Source organism: Apteryx rowi, unplaced genomic scaffold (assembly GCF_003343035.1).
Source record: "Apteryx rowi isolate R43461 unplaced genomic scaffold, aptRow1 scaffold_5, whole genome shotgun sequence".
In the NCBI taxonomy this organism is placed as follows: domain Eukaryota; kingdom Metazoa; phylum Chordata; class Aves; order Apterygiformes; family Apterygidae; genus Apteryx; species Apteryx rowi.
In genome coordinates this window covers 3,433,650-3,455,621 of record NW_020450760.1, presented here as the reverse complement: position 1 = coordinate 3,455,621, position 21,972 = coordinate 3,433,650, and the positions used below count along the sequence as shown (strand labels likewise).

General features: G+C 44.2%; 1 protein-coding gene across 1 annotated transcript; it reads left to right on the top strand.

Moving 5' to 3' along the window:
* The first annotated feature begins 223 nt into the window (after nucleotides 1-223).
* LOC112972680 (cholesterol 24-hydroxylase) lies at nucleotides 224-19,396 on the top strand. The gene is made up of 15 exons (XM_026079554.1): nucleotides 224-360; nucleotides 6,722-6,799; nucleotides 7,065-7,146; nucleotides 7,689-7,762; nucleotides 8,466-8,552; nucleotides 9,272-9,410; nucleotides 10,034-10,144; nucleotides 10,908-11,064; nucleotides 11,431-11,493; nucleotides 12,625-12,697; nucleotides 13,141-13,225; nucleotides 15,340-15,450; nucleotides 15,776-15,864; nucleotides 16,747-16,813; nucleotides 17,719-19,396. Exons 1-15 carry the CDS (start codon nucleotides 224-226, stop codon nucleotides 17,878-17,880), a joined length of 1,515 nt encoding a protein of 504 aa, XP_025935339.1. The 3' UTR covers nucleotides 17,881-19,396.
* The last annotated feature ends 2,576 nt before the right edge of the window (nucleotides 19,397-21,972 follow it).

The window sequence follows — 21,972 nt, the reverse complement described above, 5'->3', positions numbered from 1 at the left end:
CTGCTGCCTGCTTTCCTCCGCTCCCCGAAGCAGCGCGCTGCCTGCCAGCGGGTGCCGTGGCCTTGCACGGCGGCCGGCTCCCGGGGCTGCCGGCAGCGCTGCCGGCTGTGCTGCCGCTTTAAGCTCAGCCGGGCTCTGCCTGGTCTCCCTGCCAGCTTCCTCCTGCAGCCGGAGCTCATCCGGCCCGGTCCGACCGCCCAGCAGGCCTCTCGCCCCGGAGGCCATGGAGGTGCTGGGGGCCCTGGGGGCGCTTTCCCTTCTGCTCCTGGCAGCGTTGCTCCTGGCCTTCGGCATTTACTGCGGCTACGTGCATTGCGTCCACCTGAAATATGACCACATCCCCAGCGCCCCGCGCGAGAGGTAAGGGCAGGCCCTGCGCTGCAGACGGCGCAGTCTGGGCTCTGGTTAAGGTGGAAACGGCTTAGTGAAGGAGAGGAGGCAACCCAGGCCTTTCCTCCGCGGCAGGAGTGAGGGGCAGCTCGCAGGGGAGAGCCGGGACCGGGCTGACATTGGCAGGGACAAGTGCAACGTTGCGTCGCTCTCCGGGAGCAGCAAACACGCACCGGATGCCAGGGAAGCGCTGGCACCGTCAGGAGCTTTGCCATCCGTCTCTCAGGCCAAGGCAGGCACAGAGAGGTTAAGCGAGCAGTTTGTGCACGCCATGTTCCTACCTGGGACCGCGTGGCCTTGCCACAGAGGTAGTCGAGGGAGGTGGGACTGTGTTAGCTCAGAGCCGGAGCGATGGAGCCGCATCCGCATCACGAGCCCTGCTGAGAAGTCAGGGGCAGCTGCGCGGGTGAAGCCCTGCTGGCTGCAGGGGTTCCGGGCGAACATGGATAAAGTGTCCCACTAGCTCAGTGGGCAGTCTCGTGCCGTGGGGATGCCAGTGTCCTGGCTCGAAAACCTTCTCCATTAAACCACAGCTTGCTTTTCTGTACAGAAGAGTGACCCATCAGTCCGCATCCACTACCAGCGATGTTTGAGAGGTTTTGGCACCGCATCAGCACACAGACCGTGCTTGGGACTCTCCCTGTTTGTATGTGTTCCCACGCTGACCCTGGTCTGCCCTCGCACAGAGCACCAAAAGGCACCTCACCTGACAGCGACACCACCCAACGCCATCCCAGCTCCCCCTCGCGATTTAGGCCTTTAGCTTCTGCCCCTCCCCAAAATGCCAAAAATTATAACGGGCAGTGAGAAGTCTGGCAGCATGGTAGTGGCATCACTGTCACAAGGAAACACAGTTCTTGCAGAAGTGTGTGGGCTTCGCATTTAACCTCACCTTTGGGTGCATATGGCCTCAGATAACATGCCCATACTGCCATGGGAACAGACACTGTGCCTGCTCTCTCTTATGTAAGCAGTCCTATAAGAACACCAAGCCTGGCTGCCTAACTCCAATTTTTAGCCTACTTGTGTAATCAGGGCCAGATATTACGATTAGAGGTATGATAGATCCTGTCATACCTGATCCTGCTTGACCTTAGTTTTATTTTGAGATGTGAAGCAACATCCTAGAATAGTGGCAGCTTGTAAAGTAACTCTGTGGCTGTTTTTCTGTTTCTTCTTCAGGATTTGAGGCTTAATCTCAGCCTAAGATCCTTCCCAGAAAGGTTTCTAGTACTGCTGTGCCTGAGTGGAAGCCCATGATAGCTCTGTTATCTGATAGCTTTTTATAAGCATAGTTAGTAACTTGCCTGAAATGTCCAAAGTCCTCATCTGAGTATTTGTTATGCAAACACTTCCACTCCTAAATATCCAAAGGTCAAACACATCCAGCTATTTTAAGTAGTTTATTAAAAAAAAAAAAAAAGAGGTGAGGTGGGCTGCTTGTGTGGTGGTGGCCTCCCCAGTACTGGAAAGGTGTTGACAAACTGGAGCAAGTCCAGTGGAGGACAAGCAGCATGGCTGGGGGCTGGAGCACAGGGAGTACAAGGAGATGCTGAGGCAGATGGGCCTGTTTAGGATGGAGAAGAGGCTGCTGAAGAAACTTGCTGTTTTTCAGCTACCTGACAGGTGGTTATAAGAAGATGGAGCCAGACTCTTCTTGGATATGTACAGCAAGAGGACAAAGGGTAATGGACACAAGTTGCAGCAAGGGAAATTCCAGTTAGGTATAAGGAAAAACTTCTTTCCCATGGTGCTCAGACACTGACATAAGTTGTCCATGGAGGCTGTGGACTCTCCATCCCTGCAGATGCTCAAAGCTCAACTGGATGAGGCTCTGAGCAACCTAATGTAGCTCTGAAGTTGGCCCTGCTTGGAGCGGGGAACTGGACCAATGGCCTTGAGAGGTCTTTGCCAACCCAAATTATTCTGTGATTCTATGGTTCTAACATGTGATTCACCCAAATTTAAACACTCCGCAGCTGAGATTTTTATCCAGCAAACTAGAGAAGAATGGGATCAGAAACAGAGGAACCAAATTGATGTGTTGGAAGATAGGACTCTTTGGCAACACTGGAGTAGAAAGCTTCCCCTAGATGAGTGGTTCCCTGGTAAAATATAACCACTTCAGTTAAACAAAGTAATGGGAAAAGAGTTATTCCACTTCCAGCTTTATGGCGTTCTTAGTTAAATGCTGGAAGTGGAGCTGCCAGGCTCCCACTTTCTCCACAGTTTAAGACCAAAAGCTTATGATCTTCTTGGCCTTCATGATGGAGATATCCTAAGGGAGGACCTCCACACATGTGGATGGAGAGAGGGAAACCAGCAACATCACCACCTATGCACATTTCAGCTAAATATCATACAGCAGCTGGAGTCTGCCACCTGTGCTGCTGTTAGCCCCTCAGGGATGTGTCCCTTTTCTTCTCTACTTCACTTTTTCCCCTGTACTCTTTCCTTTGATATCTACTGAATGGCAGCCTGGTCCTGCTAAACAGAACTCCACTTTCTGCAGCAATATGGAGCACCCCCTAAGTGCCAGGCAAGAGCCCAACACCCATCTAAGCTTGCCAGGTCTTCAAATGCCAGATAAGGCTGTGGGCTCATCTCTCCCTCCACTTGCAAGACTGCAAAGACAGGAGCTGTGAGCTTTTTTGCAGTTCTTCTCTTCCTCCTTCTGTGAGCTTGTCTCATTTGGTCCTAAAGGAGAGAGGATTCAACTGAAACAGCAACAACAGCCAGCCCAGCCCAGCCAACTTCTCTCTTAGCCCAGACAAGCAGCTAATACCACTGTCCGTTTCTGAGTGCTTCAGTAGAGTTTCTGGAGTCCTGTGACAACACTTTCCCTCTTCCAGATGGACAGGGCAAAAGGTTCAGATGTGCCCAGCAGCAGCAGGATTATTTCTTGATTTGTTCACCCCACACTTTGACTTCAGCTCCTTACACAGCTGAAAATTGTTCAAGGGCTGGACAGAACAACCCACAGGCCATAGCCTGCCTGCAGGCTGCTCACAGAGCTGTGCCGAGCTAGACAGCTCAGCATGGCTGGGTTTTGCTAAAAATTTCTAAAGCTAAAGACAAAGTAAATAAGGCATATTGATATGAAAGCCTTACTTTGTGCTTTCCATTTCATAGAAATCACAGCATTGTTTAGGTTGAAAGGGACTGTGGGAGGTCTCTAGTCCTACCTCCTGCTCAAAGCAGGGCCATTGAATTCAGAGCAGGTTGCTCATGGCTTTGCCCAGTCAGGCACTGAAAACCTCCAAGGACAGAGACAGCACAACTTCTCTGGGCAACCTGCCTGACTGTCCTCATGGGGAAAAAGTCTTTCCTTATACCCAGTCTGAACCTCCCCTATTTCAACCTCTGCCTGCTGTCTCTCGCCCTCCTGCCAAACACCCTGCAAAGAGCCTGGCAGTCTTCCTGCCAACCTCCTTGTAGGTCCTGGGGCTGCTGTGAGGTCCCCTCGAAGCTGTCTCTGCCCCAGGCTGAACAAGCCCTGGTCCCTCAGCTTCTCACAGGGCAAATGCTCCAGCCCTGACCAGCCTGGGGCAGCCCTTTGCTGAACTTGCTCCAGTTTGCCGCTGTCTGTCTTGTGTTGGGCACCCCAAAACTGGACACAGTTTCCTAGATGGGGTCTAACAAGCACTGAGTAAAGGAGGATAATCACTTCCCTCGCTCTGCTGGCTGGGTTTCTGCTGAGACAGCCGAGGAAGCTGCTGGCCCTCTTCACTGCCAGGGCGCAGGGCTGGCTCATGTCCCGATCGCTGCCCACCAGGGCCCCTGCACTGTGTTCAGCTGTGCTGCTCCCCAGGCAGTCAGTCCTCAGCCTGTATCGTTTCAAGGTGTTAGTCTATCGCGATTTTGCATTTGTCCTTGTCTCTTTCCTTTGCCTTTGATAACAGCTTAAGAAAGCCTTGTTTTAGGATGAAGTAGAACGATCTTATCAAAATCTCAGACCTTGGGTAAGCTGTTATGGCTGCATGATGACAAGATTTATATTAACACCCATGATTTCTTGGGCTGATTTATTTTATCAGAGCTAACACAACATATCTCTAAAGGAGACTGTTGTGCAGAACAGGCTGAAAAAGTGAGTCATAGTGGCTTTGTGTCATTTTTACCGCATGAATGGCTCACCTTTGAATAGATAAGGTTATCTCTTCAAAGGTTTATTTTATATTAGAGATCTAAAGGTAAGAAATGGAAAAAAGGAATTATTGACAAATACCTGTTTTCAGGTGATAGTGTGACATAATGCAATATCACAAACTGAGCCCTTGCTTAGTTTTATCATGGCATGCCTTAAGTACTAATAATTGTGACCTCTCTTTAGAGGATTAATGTTTTAGGTCTGTTGTAGCACTTAACTTGAATTTTTTGTTCACATGAAAAAGAAAACTGTCAAAACTGAATCCCACAAGTTTCTGAAAAACTTCAGCTTGCTTTTACACCAGTCAGTAGGGAATCCTCTGAGCTACCGTAAAGGATTCAGTGCAGAGCCCCAGAAAAGAACAGTCTTGAAATGATACACACATATGGTGCATGTTATGAAAAACTTTTATCTACTCTTCTACTGATTTTGTCATTAGGAGCACACTGTTCTATTTGTGTATGGGCAGGGTAATTGAGGTTTAGCACTGTCAGCCTCTAGGAATACATACAAACGTGGTAAGTGAGGCATGTGTTTTCTGCATTATCCAAGTCTTAGTGTTGCAAGTTCCTCTAGGAATGCTTGACATTATCCACATGCAAGATCTTGCAGACTGCAAAAAGCAACCCATGAATATAAAGAAAACATAATGCTAGCCTTGTATCAGGGAGTGATGGGCTGCTCCAGAGCACGGCTGTAGCCTTGGTCCTCCACACCAGCCAGTGGAATGAAGCCAAGATAAAGGAGGATACGGCCTGTAGCCTTGCTGTACTGGCACTTTTTCAAGCAGTTTCTGCACAGTAGAAGGGTACTGATGGGTCAGAGGATGAAAAACATCTCTGAGGATTCATTTGTCACAACTAAACAGTCACACAAAGGGAGTCATGGGTGGGACCTTGCATCATATGCTCCAGAAAGAGTGGTTCCTGGAGCTTTTCTAATGAAGGACTTGTTTGCCTTATTTGGAGCTTTCATATCTTTTTGGAGTCCAGTTGCTAGTAGGAGATTCACCCAAGTGAAGGATTAAAAGTTTCTATAGGAGGTGTTGGGTAATTCTGTTGAGCGCTTGTTATTTTAAGCTCTTACTGGATCCAACAGAAAGAAAGTAGGAGCTTGTTTTTCTCCTACAGTTTGTTTATATTGAAGAGAGTGATAGTATGACTATCTGTCTCAACTGGAAAACAGATCTCAAGCCTAGCTTGTTTGCTTTTAGAGAGGAATGTAGCCAAATCTTCCTTTAGATGCGTGCAAAGTTGGTGGGAATTTCCCACTCATACCTCCAGGAAGAAACTGATCTCTGACTTTTGTCTAAAGCTAATGTATTTAAAGAGTTAACCCTTTTTATTAATTTCTGCAATTCTGCATATTAATCAGTGATTATCCTTCTAGGTTTGCCTCTTCTTTTAAACATTTGAATTAATGTTACTTTAGACAGAAAGAGACCATTCCTACTTTTTAATCTCAGTTTAACTCCATTGACAGAACAAAAGTTACTGCTCATCAATCAGGGCTGGAACTGTAATCTTTATTTTCTATATACAGAAAGGTAATAGTTGCAGTATAGATTGTTTATAGAATGTGTGTCAGTTTAGGCAGACTAAGATCAAAGCAGTTCATTGGGAGTTCCCCCACACAACCCCAAATATCCCTTATTCTTATGCAGGAAAAAAATCTCCCCTCAGCTTGCAGCACACCAGGGCTTTTTTCTGCGTCTCTGCACTGATCTTCCTGACAGTGCAGGAACCTCACAGAGTGACCATGGACTTCCAGCTTGCAAGGGCGTTGGCCACAGCTGGGTATTATTTTATCTTTCCTTAAATGGAGGAAAAATACAAGCACCATGCATACTGCACCAACTGAGCGACAGAGATGCACACTGAGTAAATAGCACATAGGGCATGTGGGGATATAGTGTCACTGAAATGATGTTGTTCTTACTCCAGTTGTTTCCCTCAGCGAAGGATCTTGAGCATGTTTTAAAATCAAATTATTTCTTTTACAAGAACAAGTGTCATTCCAAAATGTTCTTTGCATCACCAGATCACACTGGAACAACAGGGTCTTGGAGTTAACCTCACATTCTTCCAAAGCCCTTCCACCCTAAAATCAGCATTGAGCATTGTAGTCCATCCAAACCCCTATTTTGGCATCCTTATGACACTCAAACTTCTTTTTCGGTAGCTTTCTACTTGGACATCTGCCAATCTTGTGGAGAATGCTGAAGAAAAAGGAGTTTGTGCATGATCTCTTCCTGCAGTGGTAAGTTGAGATACTTCAGTAACTTATAATCAGGAAGCCCTGTAATACAAATTGGGAAAGCAAGGCACAGAGATATTCAATTACATATTTAGCATCATTCAGCAGGTCAGCAGAGGAACCAGAACATTGATCTTTCCCTTTATTCAGTCAAGACTGCAGTAGGTCTAGTACATTGTGGTTTAGTCCTTTGAGGTTATTAGGCCTGCATTGTTACATGTTCATGTTTTATACCATAATTCTCTTTTTTTTCCTTCTCTTCTTGTAGGGCAGAGAAATATGGACCCATTGTACGGTTTAATGCTTTTCACAGAGTCTCAGTAATGATTTTGAGTCCTGAAGGAGTGAAGGTACTGCAAATAAAATAAAATCTACAGTGGGGATCAGCCCATCCACCCAGAAAAAGAGAGGTGCTGTGTAATGTTTAGAGCAGCATGATCCAGCCAGTCTGTATCCTGTGGGAGCGCAGCTCTGAGCCAGGTTACAAGGGTGAGGTATTACTCTGGACTCTCGGCTGTCCTGACTCTACTTCTTACTTGATTTACTTTGTTACCCGTCTTTAAGCTGCAGATTGAGCAAGCATCCACCATTTTTGAAAAGCATACTATCTGCAAGACCTTAATATCTCAAAAGAGCAAGGCACAAAGGGGCTGATTTTTTCCCTCTAAATCCTGGTAATAGTCACAGTGTGAGATTTGAGGTCATTGGGGAAGAAAGTGCTACAGGCATGCAGAACAAGCTATCAGCCCACAAACCAGGGTACACCAAATAATTCACGAAGCCTTCAGACTTTGGCTACAGGAAGGAAAGAGGGAATGTGTGTGTGTTTCTTTATGTTTGGTGTGGGAAATGGATTGCCCTCAGTATTTACTGACATGAGATTTGATTTTAGGAATTCTTGATGTCGCCACAGTACCCAAAGGATCGCCTGGTGTACGGTCGTATCTTCAACATATTTGGTGTGAGGTAGGCAAAACCCAGCTGAAGCCATTGTGACCTGAAAGTAAGCAAAAGATTAATTAAGTCACAGGCATTGCATTTGCTTTGACTCAGAGCACTGACTCTCTTGTTGGGATTCATGACTAATTCTAGACACATTTAAGCACCAGGTACCTACTAAGTTATGCTGAAAGCGCACATGTCAAGTCAAATATCTTCCCAATCAGGGATGAGGTTGTATGAGATTTTTTTACCTAATCTTATATTTTTCCCATGTGGTTGTTCATTTAGTCTCAGAGCAACTTGTTCAAGGCTCATCAGACTTCTCACCTGGATTTTAGAGCACTGAATTATTCCTTAGTGCACTGGAGTTTCCAGCTCCTAGGCTTAATGAGAGGAAAAGGGAATTTCCCCTGTTAGCCTGAAGCTCCTAAAAATATAATAATCCAGCTATTATATTAATTATTTGTATAACAACTATTCTTGGGAACCTCTGTAACGAACCAGGGTCTTGTTGGACTCAGCGTTCCACAAGTACCAGGCAGAACATTTCTGCAATTCAGTTGTTGTCCACCATGATGAAACAATTGCGTACTCAAAGCAGCATGGTACTCCCTGCATGTGAAAAATACAAGAAAGTACATGTGGAAGAGTTACATTTGCGACTATACAACTTTCAGCTGGCTCCCTTGCTGAAAACTGTTCCTCTCCTTGTTTTCCTAAATGCTAGATTTCTTGGGAATGGCTTGGTAACCGATCGCAACTATGATCACTGGCACAAGCAACGGAAGATTATGGATCCAGCTTTCAGCCGAACGTAAGGCAAATATCTCTGGGATGACCTATTTGTTATTTCTACTGTGTTCTTATGATTCTTACTGTCAATCATCCGTTATTTGATATTTAGAAAGAGTAAACCCATTTAGTGCCAAAATCACATTTTACTTGGAGTCCAACACATCATTTCCATGACAACTGTAATTTGACCAGACTTTCCACGTGGAAGTGGAGGGACACCCATCTAAGTGCAGCGATGGCAAGAGCAGGTCCTGTGGTTATGCACCTAGCAATGTGGTGAGGGCTGCCTTATCCTGTCTGAAAACAGACGTCGGATACTGGAAGTGGGCAAGCCTCAGCACCATGTGCCTCAGTGATTCCCTATGGGACACATGGCATGATTAATAAGCAGGGGAGTGGTCTGGTTTGCTTGTCTGTGCCTGTATAAAATACATGCAGTTAGGATCTGAAGATGTAGTCCATTTGCTTTGGCAAGCAAAGGCCAAAGCCCTTTGCCATGCCTTTGCATGATAGGACTGTGTCAGGTTGCTGCAAAAAGAACTTGGCTCATTTTATCTTGCAAAGGTCTTTTTTACCTCTTTGTTTTCAAAAAGAACTAAGGCAAATAAATTTAAGGTTAAAATAATGTTTTTTAAAAAGTTTCTTTACAATTTTATATGGAAAATAAAGAAGATAAATTTGTCTGAGCAAAGATGTGCTCCCCAAAGACCCCATCACTCATCTTTATTAATTGTTCAGCTACCTGATTGGTCTGATGGAAACTTTCAATGAAAAAGCAGAGGAGCTGATGGAGAAGCTAGAGGAAAAGGCAGATGGAAAAAAAGAGTTTAGCATGATGACGATGATGAGCCGAGTGACTTTGGATGTCATTGCAAAGGTACCAGCTGCTTTCTTGTTTCCTCTGCAACTGGCAGGAGAGAATGGAAGTAAAGGGTACCAGCAACTGCACACTGGCAGGAGGCCGGAGCCAGGCAACAAGAACTTTACGCAGAAATGCCAGAATAGTTGAGAGACTAATTGTGCCACTTCTGCCAGGGCAAGCAGCAGTGAAATCCAAAGGAAGGGACAGTTTAGGGAAGGGTTTACTGTCCAGGTCGTGTATGAGTGGCCTGTAGTATGCTACATGGGGGGACCCTTCGCAAAAGCCCGTACAATCTGATAACTTGCACCTCTCCAAGCCAAAAGGGGCACATGGTATTCATTCATGTGTGCATGCTCTTTTATTACCATTATACATCAGCGTGAAATCTGCCTCACACTGGCTTTTCCCTTCATTATGTGAAACACTTTGAATAGAGAGTAGCATTAAACTACTAATTCCCTCAAGACAAGGAGGAAGCCTAATCTAAATATTACCCTTCCCTCACAGACACCTACAAGGCAGAATCTAACCTAAGATAGTTTTACAGTAAAAGAGATCAGTGTGAGGCTGTTCTGTTCTCCCATCCCAGACCGCATAAACCAGAAGGATTCAGTTAGTTGCTGCTTTTTTATCCTCAGATAGCTTTTGGCTTGGAGTTAAACTCACTGAATGATGACCAGACACCCTTTCCACACGCTGTGACCATGATTATGAAGGGAATGACTGAGATGCGCATCCCCTTTGTGGAGGTATGTACTCACCCACTTCAGTAGTCTCTCCTCATATTGAGGTCCACGTATGACAGGGAAAGTGTTACCAGTAACTCCTTCCCTCCAGCATGCATTGAGATAAAATTTACTAGTACTTTAAAACACTCGCAAAATTAACCTTATTATTTAATACTTTGTTTCTGTCTTTCTGCCTTCTCTTCCCCTCTGCATCTCTTTTCACCCCCTCTCAATTTTTTATTTTCAAATCCATGACCGCAAAAATTGAGAAGTCCTTCCCATCTGTCCAAGAAAGACTGCCTTCACTCAATATGGTAGAAATTTGAACTTTCTTACCATAAAAAATGTCTGGTTTTGACCAAAACTCAAATATTAGAAAATTATGGATGAAATCTGAAATATTTCTGTTAATTGCATAAAACAGTTTCCCATGAAAGGTGTAGTTCAGACTTCTAGTGCTTCTGTTTTCTTTTTTGGGCCCAAAGACCCTGGTTAGATTCTGTATCACATGTTACAGTTTTGTTCCTTGGAGAGGTGAGGAATTTTGCCCACTGTGCTCAAAAGGTTAGCTTTGGCACGACACGACATCAGCATGCACAGATTAAATATTTCTCACTTTAGCCAAAATCAGTCATTTTGGGGACATTCACCTTTCTCCAAAGAGAGAAGACATTTTTGTGAAAAATGTCATTTAACAGAAAATGAAGAACTCACTTGAAAAATAATACTGTCAATATTTTTACCAGCCAAAAGAATAACATGACTAAGGAGATTCTGTATTCAGTACATGCCAGGAAAACAGAAAATGATAAAGGAGGTCCAGGAGAGTGCGAGACTGCTGCGCCGTGTGGGCAAGAAATGCATTGAGCAACGGAGAGAAGCCATGCAGAATGGCAAGGAAGCCACATTAGATATTCTTACGCAGATACTGAAGGGAGATGGTAGGAAACTCACTGTTGTTTGAGATAGTTGGTTGGTGGAATGTTTTTCCTGAGCTTTGGGGAGGCTTGTTTTGGGGATCTGAACTTTGAGACTCAGTCTTCTTTTAATGTATTCAGGAGTGCACGTTTTTTCACACTGAAGGGACATGCTGGCACTTGTTTTGAAAATTCCTTCTCTTTGAATACATTCCCAGTTTCTTTATGTCAGACCAAATACTGGTCACAAGTCACCCTTGAGCTGCCCTCTCAGAATCCCTTCCCAGTTTCACCTTGGCCAAAATACTCAAAGAAGGACATAGTATTCTAGCTGTTCCAACTGTGACATGGGGAAATTTTCTAATCTTGCTTTGTTTTCTGTCTTGACAGCTCTGGAGGAAATCAGAGATGATGAAAATATTCTGGATAACTTTATCACTTTCTTTGTTGCTGGTTGGTATTTGTATTATTTGGATATGTAATGTGGGAAGCTGTACTTGTTCTTGGGCCATCTACAGGAGCATTGCTAATGGCTTTGCTCACTCCTTGTGCCACTGCTGTAACTAGGAATCACTTCATTGGAAAACAGCAGCCCTGTGCTGGAATAAGACCACTTGAGTGAGGTCTGAAAGGTTTCATAGTTTTCTCATAGGCAAATGATGTTTTATCATCTTATTCTGCCCTTTAAACATAGTGGATAATGCCAGGCTCCAACCTGCAGTGCAGAGAGCCACACTTCCCACTGGTGAGCAAGAATATTCTTTTACACGGTTGTGGCCCTTTCTCCCCACCTCCTGCCAAATCCCACTAAAAGAATCTTTAATATATTACAGATGCCTTTGCATCACCTCACCCACACATGTGAATGCCATTTTTCCCTTAAGGGCATTACACAGTGCTTAGCAGGGGAGGGCACTGTCAAAACTACAGAAGAAAACACAGACAGACATGATATGTGAGGTAAATGACTTAGAAACATTCATCCCGTTGCAAGTCAGTAGGATTTAGGTCCCTAACAAGGTGAAGTCAAAACATCTTTTGCAAGAAAGCTGTCTTTTCAACAAACGCATCTTTAAAGAAATCTATTTTCAGTAATGCTTTAAAATAATATATATGACTACCAATGAAAAAATGGAAAATGTCCACAGAAAACAGACACTTTAAAGAAAGCCTGTTAGAAGCTCAGTTTGCTCTCAGAACTAGTGTATTCTTGCTTCTCAGCAGGAGTATGTGTCCCATAATATGACACAGCAAATATCCAATCTGACTGGCCTCTTTTGAAGCATTGGTCCTTGCTGTTAGGGCATTCTTAACCAGTAAGTGCTGTCTGCATCAATTGCAACTTTGCATTGATCTAGGTGGCTTGCATCTTTACCAGCTCTGTCTTGTACTTGAAACACTTGAAAGCTCCTTAAATAAATATTATGTCCCTTTTAGTGTTTCTTTTTTTTTTTTCTAGTATATTTGAAATTAAACATTCAGGGCCTGAATTTTAAAATAACCTGTTCACATTAACACTACTAGATCTTCTTAATATCATACTTATTTCAAACTAATCTTTAAACTGATTTTTTGTGTTGTTAGGTCATGAAACAACTGCCAATCAATTGTCATTTACAGTAATGGCACTGGCTCAGCATCCTGAAATATTGGAAAGGTATGTACACTGTAATTTGCAAGGCCAGCCTCACTCTTATTTTCAAGAATTTAATAATAATTGTACAGATTACTAAAAATCTAGGGTCAATTCCTAAAAAATTCTAGCCTCCTATCCAAACTACAGTTTTATAGTCCAATATACCTAAATTTTAAAAAGAAGCTTAAAGATGAATTATTTCAATTCCATCTAAGTGATTTTTTTTCGAGGCCTTTGTACAAAGCTGGTCCTGCATCCCACCTGATTCCCTTGCACTGCATGCCGACTATTACATCCTCATATGAGGCACGAGTTCAGGAGGCTGGCTGGGAATCAATAGGCATTTTGCCTGAGGATGGAAGTCAAAGTCCAGCTCAATGTCTGGAAAGTTAAAAAACGTAATTTGTCAAACTGCCTGGCAAGAAATGGGTGTCTGTAACTAACATTTTTTAATTTAACTATAGACTTCAGGCCGAAGTGGATGAAGTTATCGGTGCCAAGAGAGACATCGACTATGAGGATCTTGGCAAACTCGAGTATTTATCACAGGTACTGTAGGAGGGAGATTAAATATCAGTCAGAGCTGTTTGGTAGCACTCTTGCCATATCATGTGACTGCCAAGAGGAGTCCCACACTTCTTAAATTTTACACGTAATACCAGCATTGGATTCTGACAGCCTTTGTCCTCAGAGAAGTAAGCAAGTACTCTGAGCCTTTTGCAGCAGCCAAGTCTTGTCAGGAAAGTTGCTTCTAGAATTTCATCCTGAAATCCAACATGGTTCCTTCACTGCTCATTTTAGTTATTACCAAGCTGTGAGCTAGAACCGAGTTGCTTAATCTCTGCCAGTTTAAGCTGAAACAGTAGCTATACTTTAAGAAGGGTTTGCAACATTGAGCCCAAGTTTTGCATGAGTCCTATGCAGTTTCCAGACTTACAGATCTATTTTTGTTTGGTTATTACTAAAGCATTTCCAACTATGATCTCACCATGTGCAATTAACTAAGCAGGATTTGGGGACATCCCAAAATAACGGTTAGTTTTTGCAATTTTTATTTTTTAGGATTCAGTCTTTAAACCCTCTTCAGTCACTTGGAAAAAGAGTTTGGTCCTAACAGAGGTCTTGTATATAGAAATGCTGGTTGGTAATGAACTGTAAAGCCAGGGCTTGGTTACTTGACAGCATTTGTGTTGCAGGTCCTTTTTTACAAGATGGGAGACACCTGTAACCCTCAGCAGAGGCTGAATCACAGTCCTGGCAACTACTTTCCCTGCTCAAATTTCCCTATTATTTTAATGGTCTACCACGATCAGTTTTCTCTTAAACTGCCCTGTTGAAATGGGTGATGGCATTTTAACATTTGCCATGTCTCATCCCATAAATCACTGTGCTTTGAATGTGGATAATGATCAAAAGTGTATTTTCCATATGGAAAAGATATCTCTGTGTGCTTGCACAAATCGGCAGGTTTCTTCAAACATCATCACAGTTACACCAGTCCAACTGGGATTAAGTATCTAAGCCTTTCAGTTCTAAGGCAGATCACATGCAACCCCTCCGAGCAGACAGTTTATTTAACAGAACAAGCATGAGACCTGTAGAGCCAAAATCACAGTCACCCTTGGTCAGAGAGCCAGTGTGTCATTGGAGCATCAGAGACCATGGGACTCCTCTCTTGCCATTCAAGCAACTCTGAATCCTTTTGTCCACCCTTCTTTTTCATTAACTCACTCATGCATACACACCATTAATTGCATTTGCAGTGCAATGCTAATGTGCACTGTTAATTAGGCTTCACTTCCATGAAAAAGCCATTCTTTCAGCTCACTGCCACCAAAAGAAATGGTCTCATTCCATTTTTTCTCACTGTTCCTTTTTTCAGTTTTCTTTGCCAGGTTGTTTTTTGTCAGTTTGGTGCAATGAACTGGCTCAGCTCAAGAATTGCCTTCCCAAGCACCAGAAACTGCACAAAGGCCGGAGTGGGAGCACAGTGCTGAGAGTAGGAAGGATTGGGAGCAACCACATATTTTTGTGGCAACAAGCTCTAAGATTAGCTCAGTGGAAGCATGGAATGTCACTCTTAGTTATTCCCTTCGAATATTCTTTCCAGTAATTTATCTTAGTTGTGGACCTGATTTTAGTTGTTAAATCTGTTCAACAATGGTATCTCTTGTGGTTTTCATTTCTCTTTTTCTATACTTTACCAGTCATAAGAAAGTACATATGCACATGCCAATTCAGTGAAGGCTTAGGTCTACAACTCTCAGGTTAATCTCTACCAGAAGTATATTCCCCTTATATCCACATCATTAAGAAGAACAAAATGGCAGCATTTTGTACCTGCCATCAGCTTTTCTTCCGTATACTGTTTGCCTTCCTAATCAATCAACTGATATTTTCTCTTTGTGGCATATGAGACCACAAATTTCTTTTCATTAGCGAAAAATTGTGAAGAAACAGCTTTTTTAGTTTGAAACTAGATCTGAAGTAAAGGAGCTAATTTTGTCCTATGTTTTGCCTGCAGGAGTCCAAGGGAGATATGCCAGCATCACTTCCACAAGTCAAAAGTTCCCATTTTAGCCAGAGGCCATAGGAAGGGAGTTTTATTTCTGCTTCCTACACTGTAGCAGCTAACTGACCCTTTGTGCTTTTTGCTGACACAGGTTTTGAAGGAATCACTCCGACTGTACCCGCCCGTCCCAGGGACTGTACGCTGGACAAAGACAGAAAATGTCATCGAAGGCATCAGGATTCCAGCAAAAACAACGCTCGTTGTGAGTCCAGCAGCAACATCCGTGCGTCAGTGGCTTTTAGCTGCTGCAATGGGTCCAAATGTAATGGATCTGGGTATCAGAGGGCCAAAATGCTCTCTGGGCATAATTCTATTGGAGGCACTGAAACTAGGCCTGGAAAAATTTTGGCCAAAACTGAAGTGTGAATTGGGACTTTGGAGCATTTTTGTGAGATGCCTGGGGAGTGAAAACAAGACCAACCCCTATCTGGGGAGTGGAAAGCAGTTATATTTTTGTACCTGTGACAGCAAAGAGGCATTTCCAGTGCGCTTCTCCTGACTAATGCAAATAAACTCTTTCTTGACAGTTCAGCACTTATATAATGGGAAGGATGGAACAGTATTTCAAGGACCCTCTCACTTTCAATCCAGACCGATTTAGCAAAGAGGCACCAAAGTGAGTTTCTTTTTACTGCCAAGTTACTAAATATCTAATAAGGAATCATTACAGGAAGAGATTTCAAGGGTAAAAAGTGGAATGCACTCACTTTTTCATTCCAGTATGAGTAACACTAAAGCCTTATCCAAACACAAATAGAAAACAATAATGTCCAGCTTGTGTTCGGAAGTTCTTTAGACTGCATGATGACTTACAAAAAAGACCAATGCTAATGTTTTTTAATATTTATACTGAGGTAAAAGTTATGGGTCAAAACCAGATTGAATATTGACCTTAGTGCAGCACAAACTTATAATACATGACAACCCTCACTCCAAGAAGCTTAAAGAATCTCTGCAATTGAGATGGGAAAATGGACCCAAAGACATAAAATGCTGTTCTGCAGTAGGCTCAAAAGGCCTAAGCTGTGTATACAGCAGTAGTGCAATAGCAGGGAGCAATGGGTCGAAGCAGTTGGTGCTGAGGCCCCTATATCTATACTGTCTGTGGTTCAGAGGTTTTGCTTCAGACTAGAATTAGGCTGGACTGCCGGACCAAATGTCCATGTCCACTCATGTGGTTCAGAGCTGTCGAAAGGCAAAACAATTGGTTGGATCTTTATGTCTTCATGAGGAGCTAGAGGGCATTTAGAGCATGCTTGAAATTCAGTTTAGAAATCGAGTCTGCATGCATCAAAACTGCTCTGTGAGTTCAGCCAACACACAGTAAGTGGAGATGACTGGGAATTTGCTTCCAAACTGCACTACTGCTCTGAACCATGACAACTCAGGTGGGTAAAGTGGTATTTAGACTATCTCCTCGTTGTTTTGATGAAATGTTTGCTTCTTTCTTTACAACAAAGCCATCAGAATGACAGTTTTGAACATTTTTTCTTCATAGGCCATATTACTCCTACTTTCCATTCTCTCTGGGACCCCGATCCTGTATTGGGCAGGCTTTTGCACAGGTAAGCAGGCCTGGAACAATGATCCATTAGTGAGCACTGTGCCCGTTCAAGGTGTGCTGGCAGTTGCTGGTGTTCAGAGGCCAAAGGCCATTCTGATGAAGCACTAAACCTCTTCCATTTAGAGGGAAGATCCCAATATGCCTGTGACAGGGCATGTATCTGCCATGCGATCAAATGCTGTCACATGACCAGATAGATCTCCATGTACCAAACTTGTCCCATGTCACCCATGCATGCATATATCCAAGGTGTCTTCAGGAGAGGGAACAGCAGGCTGCTCACCCTGTGACTTGTTCCAAGCTGCCCTGCTTGAATCCAAACCCTTTTATAGGAATTGCAATCACCATCGCGTTGCTCCCCAAGGTCAGACACAAAGGATGCGTACAGGGGCTCTTAGGCACCAATCTGTGGCCGCAGCTGGCAGAGTCAAGCCATGCAGAACATCAGCTGGCAAAAGGGCACAGACCAGCTGAGACTGGCATTGAGAAGGGGAGGAGGGCCTTGCATGGATGGGAGGAACAATTTAACAGAATGTGTGAGTATTTGAGCATGGCAAAAGGCATTTTAGCACAGTAGGAGGCCAACTTTCTCGGTTTGTGCTGTGAGTTCATCTAAGCATTCAGGCTCAAAATCTTGGTTGGATTTACACTGATTTCCAAAAAGGATTAACACATAAACACAAGGACAAATCTTTGTGCTTGCCATTTGTCTTCAAATCCAGGAAGCCCCAGGTGGCTATGTTCTTCCTGCCCAAACTCAGAGTCAGCTGCATTAGTAGAGTCATGTGTTAAGTTTTAAATCTCTATATTGACAAAGCAGCATGATGTAGCACACTGAATTTAAGTACCTTCAGTCAAGGCTGAATTTGCTGTCACTGATTTTGAGTTTGCTTTTCTCCTTAACAGATGGAGGCGAAAGTGGTGATGGCAAAATTGCTGCAAAGGTTTGAATTCCAGCTGGTACCAGGGCAGAGCTTTAAACTCTTGGATGCTGGCACCCTTAGGCCACTAGATGGAGTAATGTGTAAATTAAAGCCAAGGAGCCTTCCGAAAGGCTTCCAGACGTGATTGTTAGGAAAGGGAGCGTGCAGTTGCAGTGGTAGAGTTTCTTCTGATTTTGAAAATTTCCCCACTAATCAAAGGTTAGATTTTGCAGGTGCTTTTAGAGGATTACTAGACTGAAAAATTTCCTGACTTTCCACATCATTTATTGAAGAAAACCTTAGAAGATTCATTCTAGATATGTTTGAACATCTTCGATCTGGAAGCTTGTCTGGAACTTGCAAAGCCTGTTTTTTTTCACCAGGGACTATCTGGTTCTGACCAGACTTAAAAAAGAACATCTCTTCACTGGAGTATCCCTGGTAGCTACACACAAACCTACATCAAACCCCAGCTGATATTTTCCACTGATTTCACTTACAATACAAGACAGTCTAAGTAAAGGGCTTACTTAGAGTTACTCAGAACTTACTTAGTTCAGGGAGTTTCATATTTACACAGTGAATCAAACACTCAGTAGGAGCATAGAGTTTGAGCTGAATTTGGGAACAGAAGTTTGAACATATTCTCTTGGTCAAAACAAATTTTCCCTCCCTGCTTTAAATAAGAATATGGATTGATAGAAGCAATCTGAAACAGAAATCACTACTATTGGCCACTAGTTTTCCTTGTTGCTTCTGCCTCATTTTTCTTCAGTGTCTCCCACTTTTCTTCCAATATTATTCAGAGTGTAGGTTCACAATCCATTTAAGCCAGTGCTGCTGTCAAAAGAGTTTCTCCACTTTCCTCCTACACTGCCCCCCACTCATTCTCATGCAATGCTATAGTTTTTAGGGGGATCTTGCTGGGTTCATTTTAGCCCAGATCAGTGTCCCCATCTGGCTCACCATGAAGTGATATGAACGCTTGGACCAGACAGCCTAGTAGGTACAGTAGGGTTTGAAGTAAGTGCCTAGAAGCAGATACTGCTTAAACTGACATTGCCTGTGAAGAAATGTGCATTGAACTTGAGTCAGAGGCAGGCGAACATTCTGCACCCTCCTTTTCTGCTGCTGCTGCTCCAAAACTGCTCATTGCATGCAGGCTTTCAAAGAGCCCCTCTCTGCTAGGGAAAAAAAGGGCAAAAATCCCACCTTCCAGAAATATTTGGATACTTAATAGGAGTTGAGGCATGAGATCTATCTTGAAATAAAGGAAATTCAGGACATTTGATCCTGCCACTGTTGTATCTTACCTTTTCTAATTAAAATGAGGCGAAGCTGGTATGTACACTGACAAGTTACTGTGTTGGTTTCCATACCAGTACAGTGATTTCCCAAAGATTTCTCTGGGTCTGCTCATGTTGTGCCACAGATTGTTCAGTGCAGCAGTGCAATAACAGGCCAATAAGACTGATGCTCTTATTGATAACATAAGCTATGTTATACAATGTACAAATATTACCTATAATCAGAGGTACTAATACTTGTATTGCTAGAGCAGTTTTAGCCTATCAATCAATAGGCCAGTACTTCAGTCCCTTTTTGTTGGAGAACTGCTTATATCCTCTTACAGATTAATAAAATCTTGTCTGGAAAACTAAGGACTCTCTGGCTGGAAGCATGTTCATGGGAGCCAATATCATTGGGAGCCAGATGCTTGATGTCAGTGGGGCTAGACTTGCTGGTGGCATAACAAAAGGCTGAATTCTGAGAATATGTCAAGGCAGGGGGGATATCACAGCAGCGAAGGGGTCTTCAGGGACGCTGTGAAGGGGAGTGGCATATGCTGTGAGCAGCACACAGACAGCTTGACAGACACGCCAGCAAATCGCACCATGGGGACGCAAGGAGCCGCCACCCCAGCTCTCTGCCCTGCCCTGTTAATGAATGAGCTGAGATGCATTAGCAGCCCAAACCCATATTCCCTTCTGCAACCTCTGCAGTGGGGCTGAGAATCTCCAAGGAGGGTCCAGGGCTAACAAGGGAGGTGGCAGCTTGTTGGAACCCTGCAGCGAGTTTTGCCAGGCCTCATCAGCTCCAGGCCTGCCTGCCCTGTGCTTACCTCACTTGGAGAATGCCCACATTCCTGCTCTCTCTGCAAGCCTGTCAAATGCCAGCCTGCTCTCCAGGGCTTCTCCAAGGCCTCTAACAGGCCTTTCTCCTGGTTCTAAAGCCAGACGTGGAAGCACAGCTCTTGCCAAACTGTCGCCTGTCAGTGCTGATCACCTTCCACCAGATGGCAAGCTCTCATCGTCAATGCACCGAGCAGGAGCAGCATTCCTCAGCCTCAACATCTCCTTTTCTCAGGAGATAACCTGTCCTGAGCTTTGCAGGTGAGCGTGTACCAGCAGGGATGATTTCTAGACCACAGGGATATTGTGCCAATACGGTGCAGGGCTCTCTCCATTTCATCTTCACCCCTAGCCAAGATATGATCCCTCATCCTCCCAAAAAAAAAAGGATCCGTGTTCAACCCACCAGATTCAGGAAAGCTGCTCCCCAGGGCCCTGTATGCCAGCTAGGTGCTTACACAGGTTCTGACAAACCCTGCTAAGAGTCTTCAGGCCACGAGTACCCAAGCAGATACAGCTGTGACTGTCATGGGCTATGAAGAAAGTTGGGGGCTGCAGCTTTCATGGACAACACAGAAAAGGAGTTTCTTCCTACTCTGGAAAGAGAAACATGTTATTTCACTTCCAGGGCAAGTCAGCTTTATCTGTGCCAAGCACTCAGCCAGGGATCACAGCCAGTAAAGAGGAAATGCAGAACAGAAGCTGTTTCCCCTCCCCAGTGCTCATCCTAGCTGCTTGTAGGAGAAAGTATTAAACATGACGCTACTTTTCTCTGTATGCTTCTATTAGCATCTGGGGACAAAAAAGAAAGATCTGAAAATGACTGGTGGGCTGATTTTTCCCTGGGCGCCACCCAGAAGGGGCCCACCCCAGCCCTGTGTGGAGTACTGCAGGCTGGGTGGACAGGCAAGTCACAGTTTGCTCAGAACTGCAAAGCCAGGCTCTTCAGTAGTGCTCCAGCCCCTGAACCCTGCGAATAAGAGCCTGCCTTCCAGCAGATCCCAGAGCTCCTCTTGCCTTCACCCTCCGTAGATGCACATGCTTGGAGACAAACAAGAAGTCTCAGCAAAAGCTCAGCCAGCAGAAGTCAAGATAAAGAGCTGCCTCCAAAGGTGAAGGTACTCGCTCCCAAGTGTCTTTTTTACACGTGTCTAATTCTTCCTCCTTTTCTGACTGATGGCTGCTGCAGGTTTATTTCAACCCCCTCCCAGACCTATAAACTCTTTGCCTCCCTCTTTTGGATTGATGCCCAGGACTTTCATGTTTGTGCTCAGAGTGAGGACTTTCCCTAGGATTTCTCCCCAGGTTTTATATGCTAATTCAAGAGCCTTCATCTTATCCCTTTTAGATCAGTGCCATAGACAAGTAACAGGAGAAACAGGGAAATCACCACTGCCTAGAGAGAGCCTCTTGTGATAGGAGAGAACCAATTATGGGAAATGTAACCAGAGGAGCCTCTGTCTTGCAGAGGAAGGCAAATCACTTCACAGCTGGGATGGGAGAAAAGGATCCTTCCTTACCCCAGCTAGTTTGGAGCACAGGAGCAAGACTCACAGTTTTGCATCCACATACACTTCATGCAGGGAGGGGCACACCTAGCGTTAGCGCTAGGAGGGAAGTGGGAAAACTCCCCCCACAATTTTGCCTGGGAGGAATATTATTCTAACTCTTGCAGGAAACCAGCAGAAGCTCAGAAGTATGGGATTCAATCACAGTCATTGCATTATAGCAGAGCCTGAAATTTTCTGAACAATGCACGGACTTCTGATCTATCTGCAGCCCCTGGGGGAATGGCTGTAGATAAGAGAGCAAAAGATACTGTCCTTTTTATTGCTGGAGCCATGTATGCAGAGTGCAGTAGTTATCAGGTGTTTCTCTGGACGTTTTGCTGCCCTCCAAGCTCATTTATCCAGCCATGAACAGCTCCCTGCTGCCTTCTTTACCACAGTGGCTTTAGAGCGTTGTGCTACGTTACTGTGCATTTGCACTTGGTGTGGTTATATGAAGACAACTGCAAAATGAGACCTTCCCTGGATCTAGGCAAAATCTGCTATTGAGACAAGACAACCTTAAAGTAGCTGTCCACAGCAGGTATTTAACACATC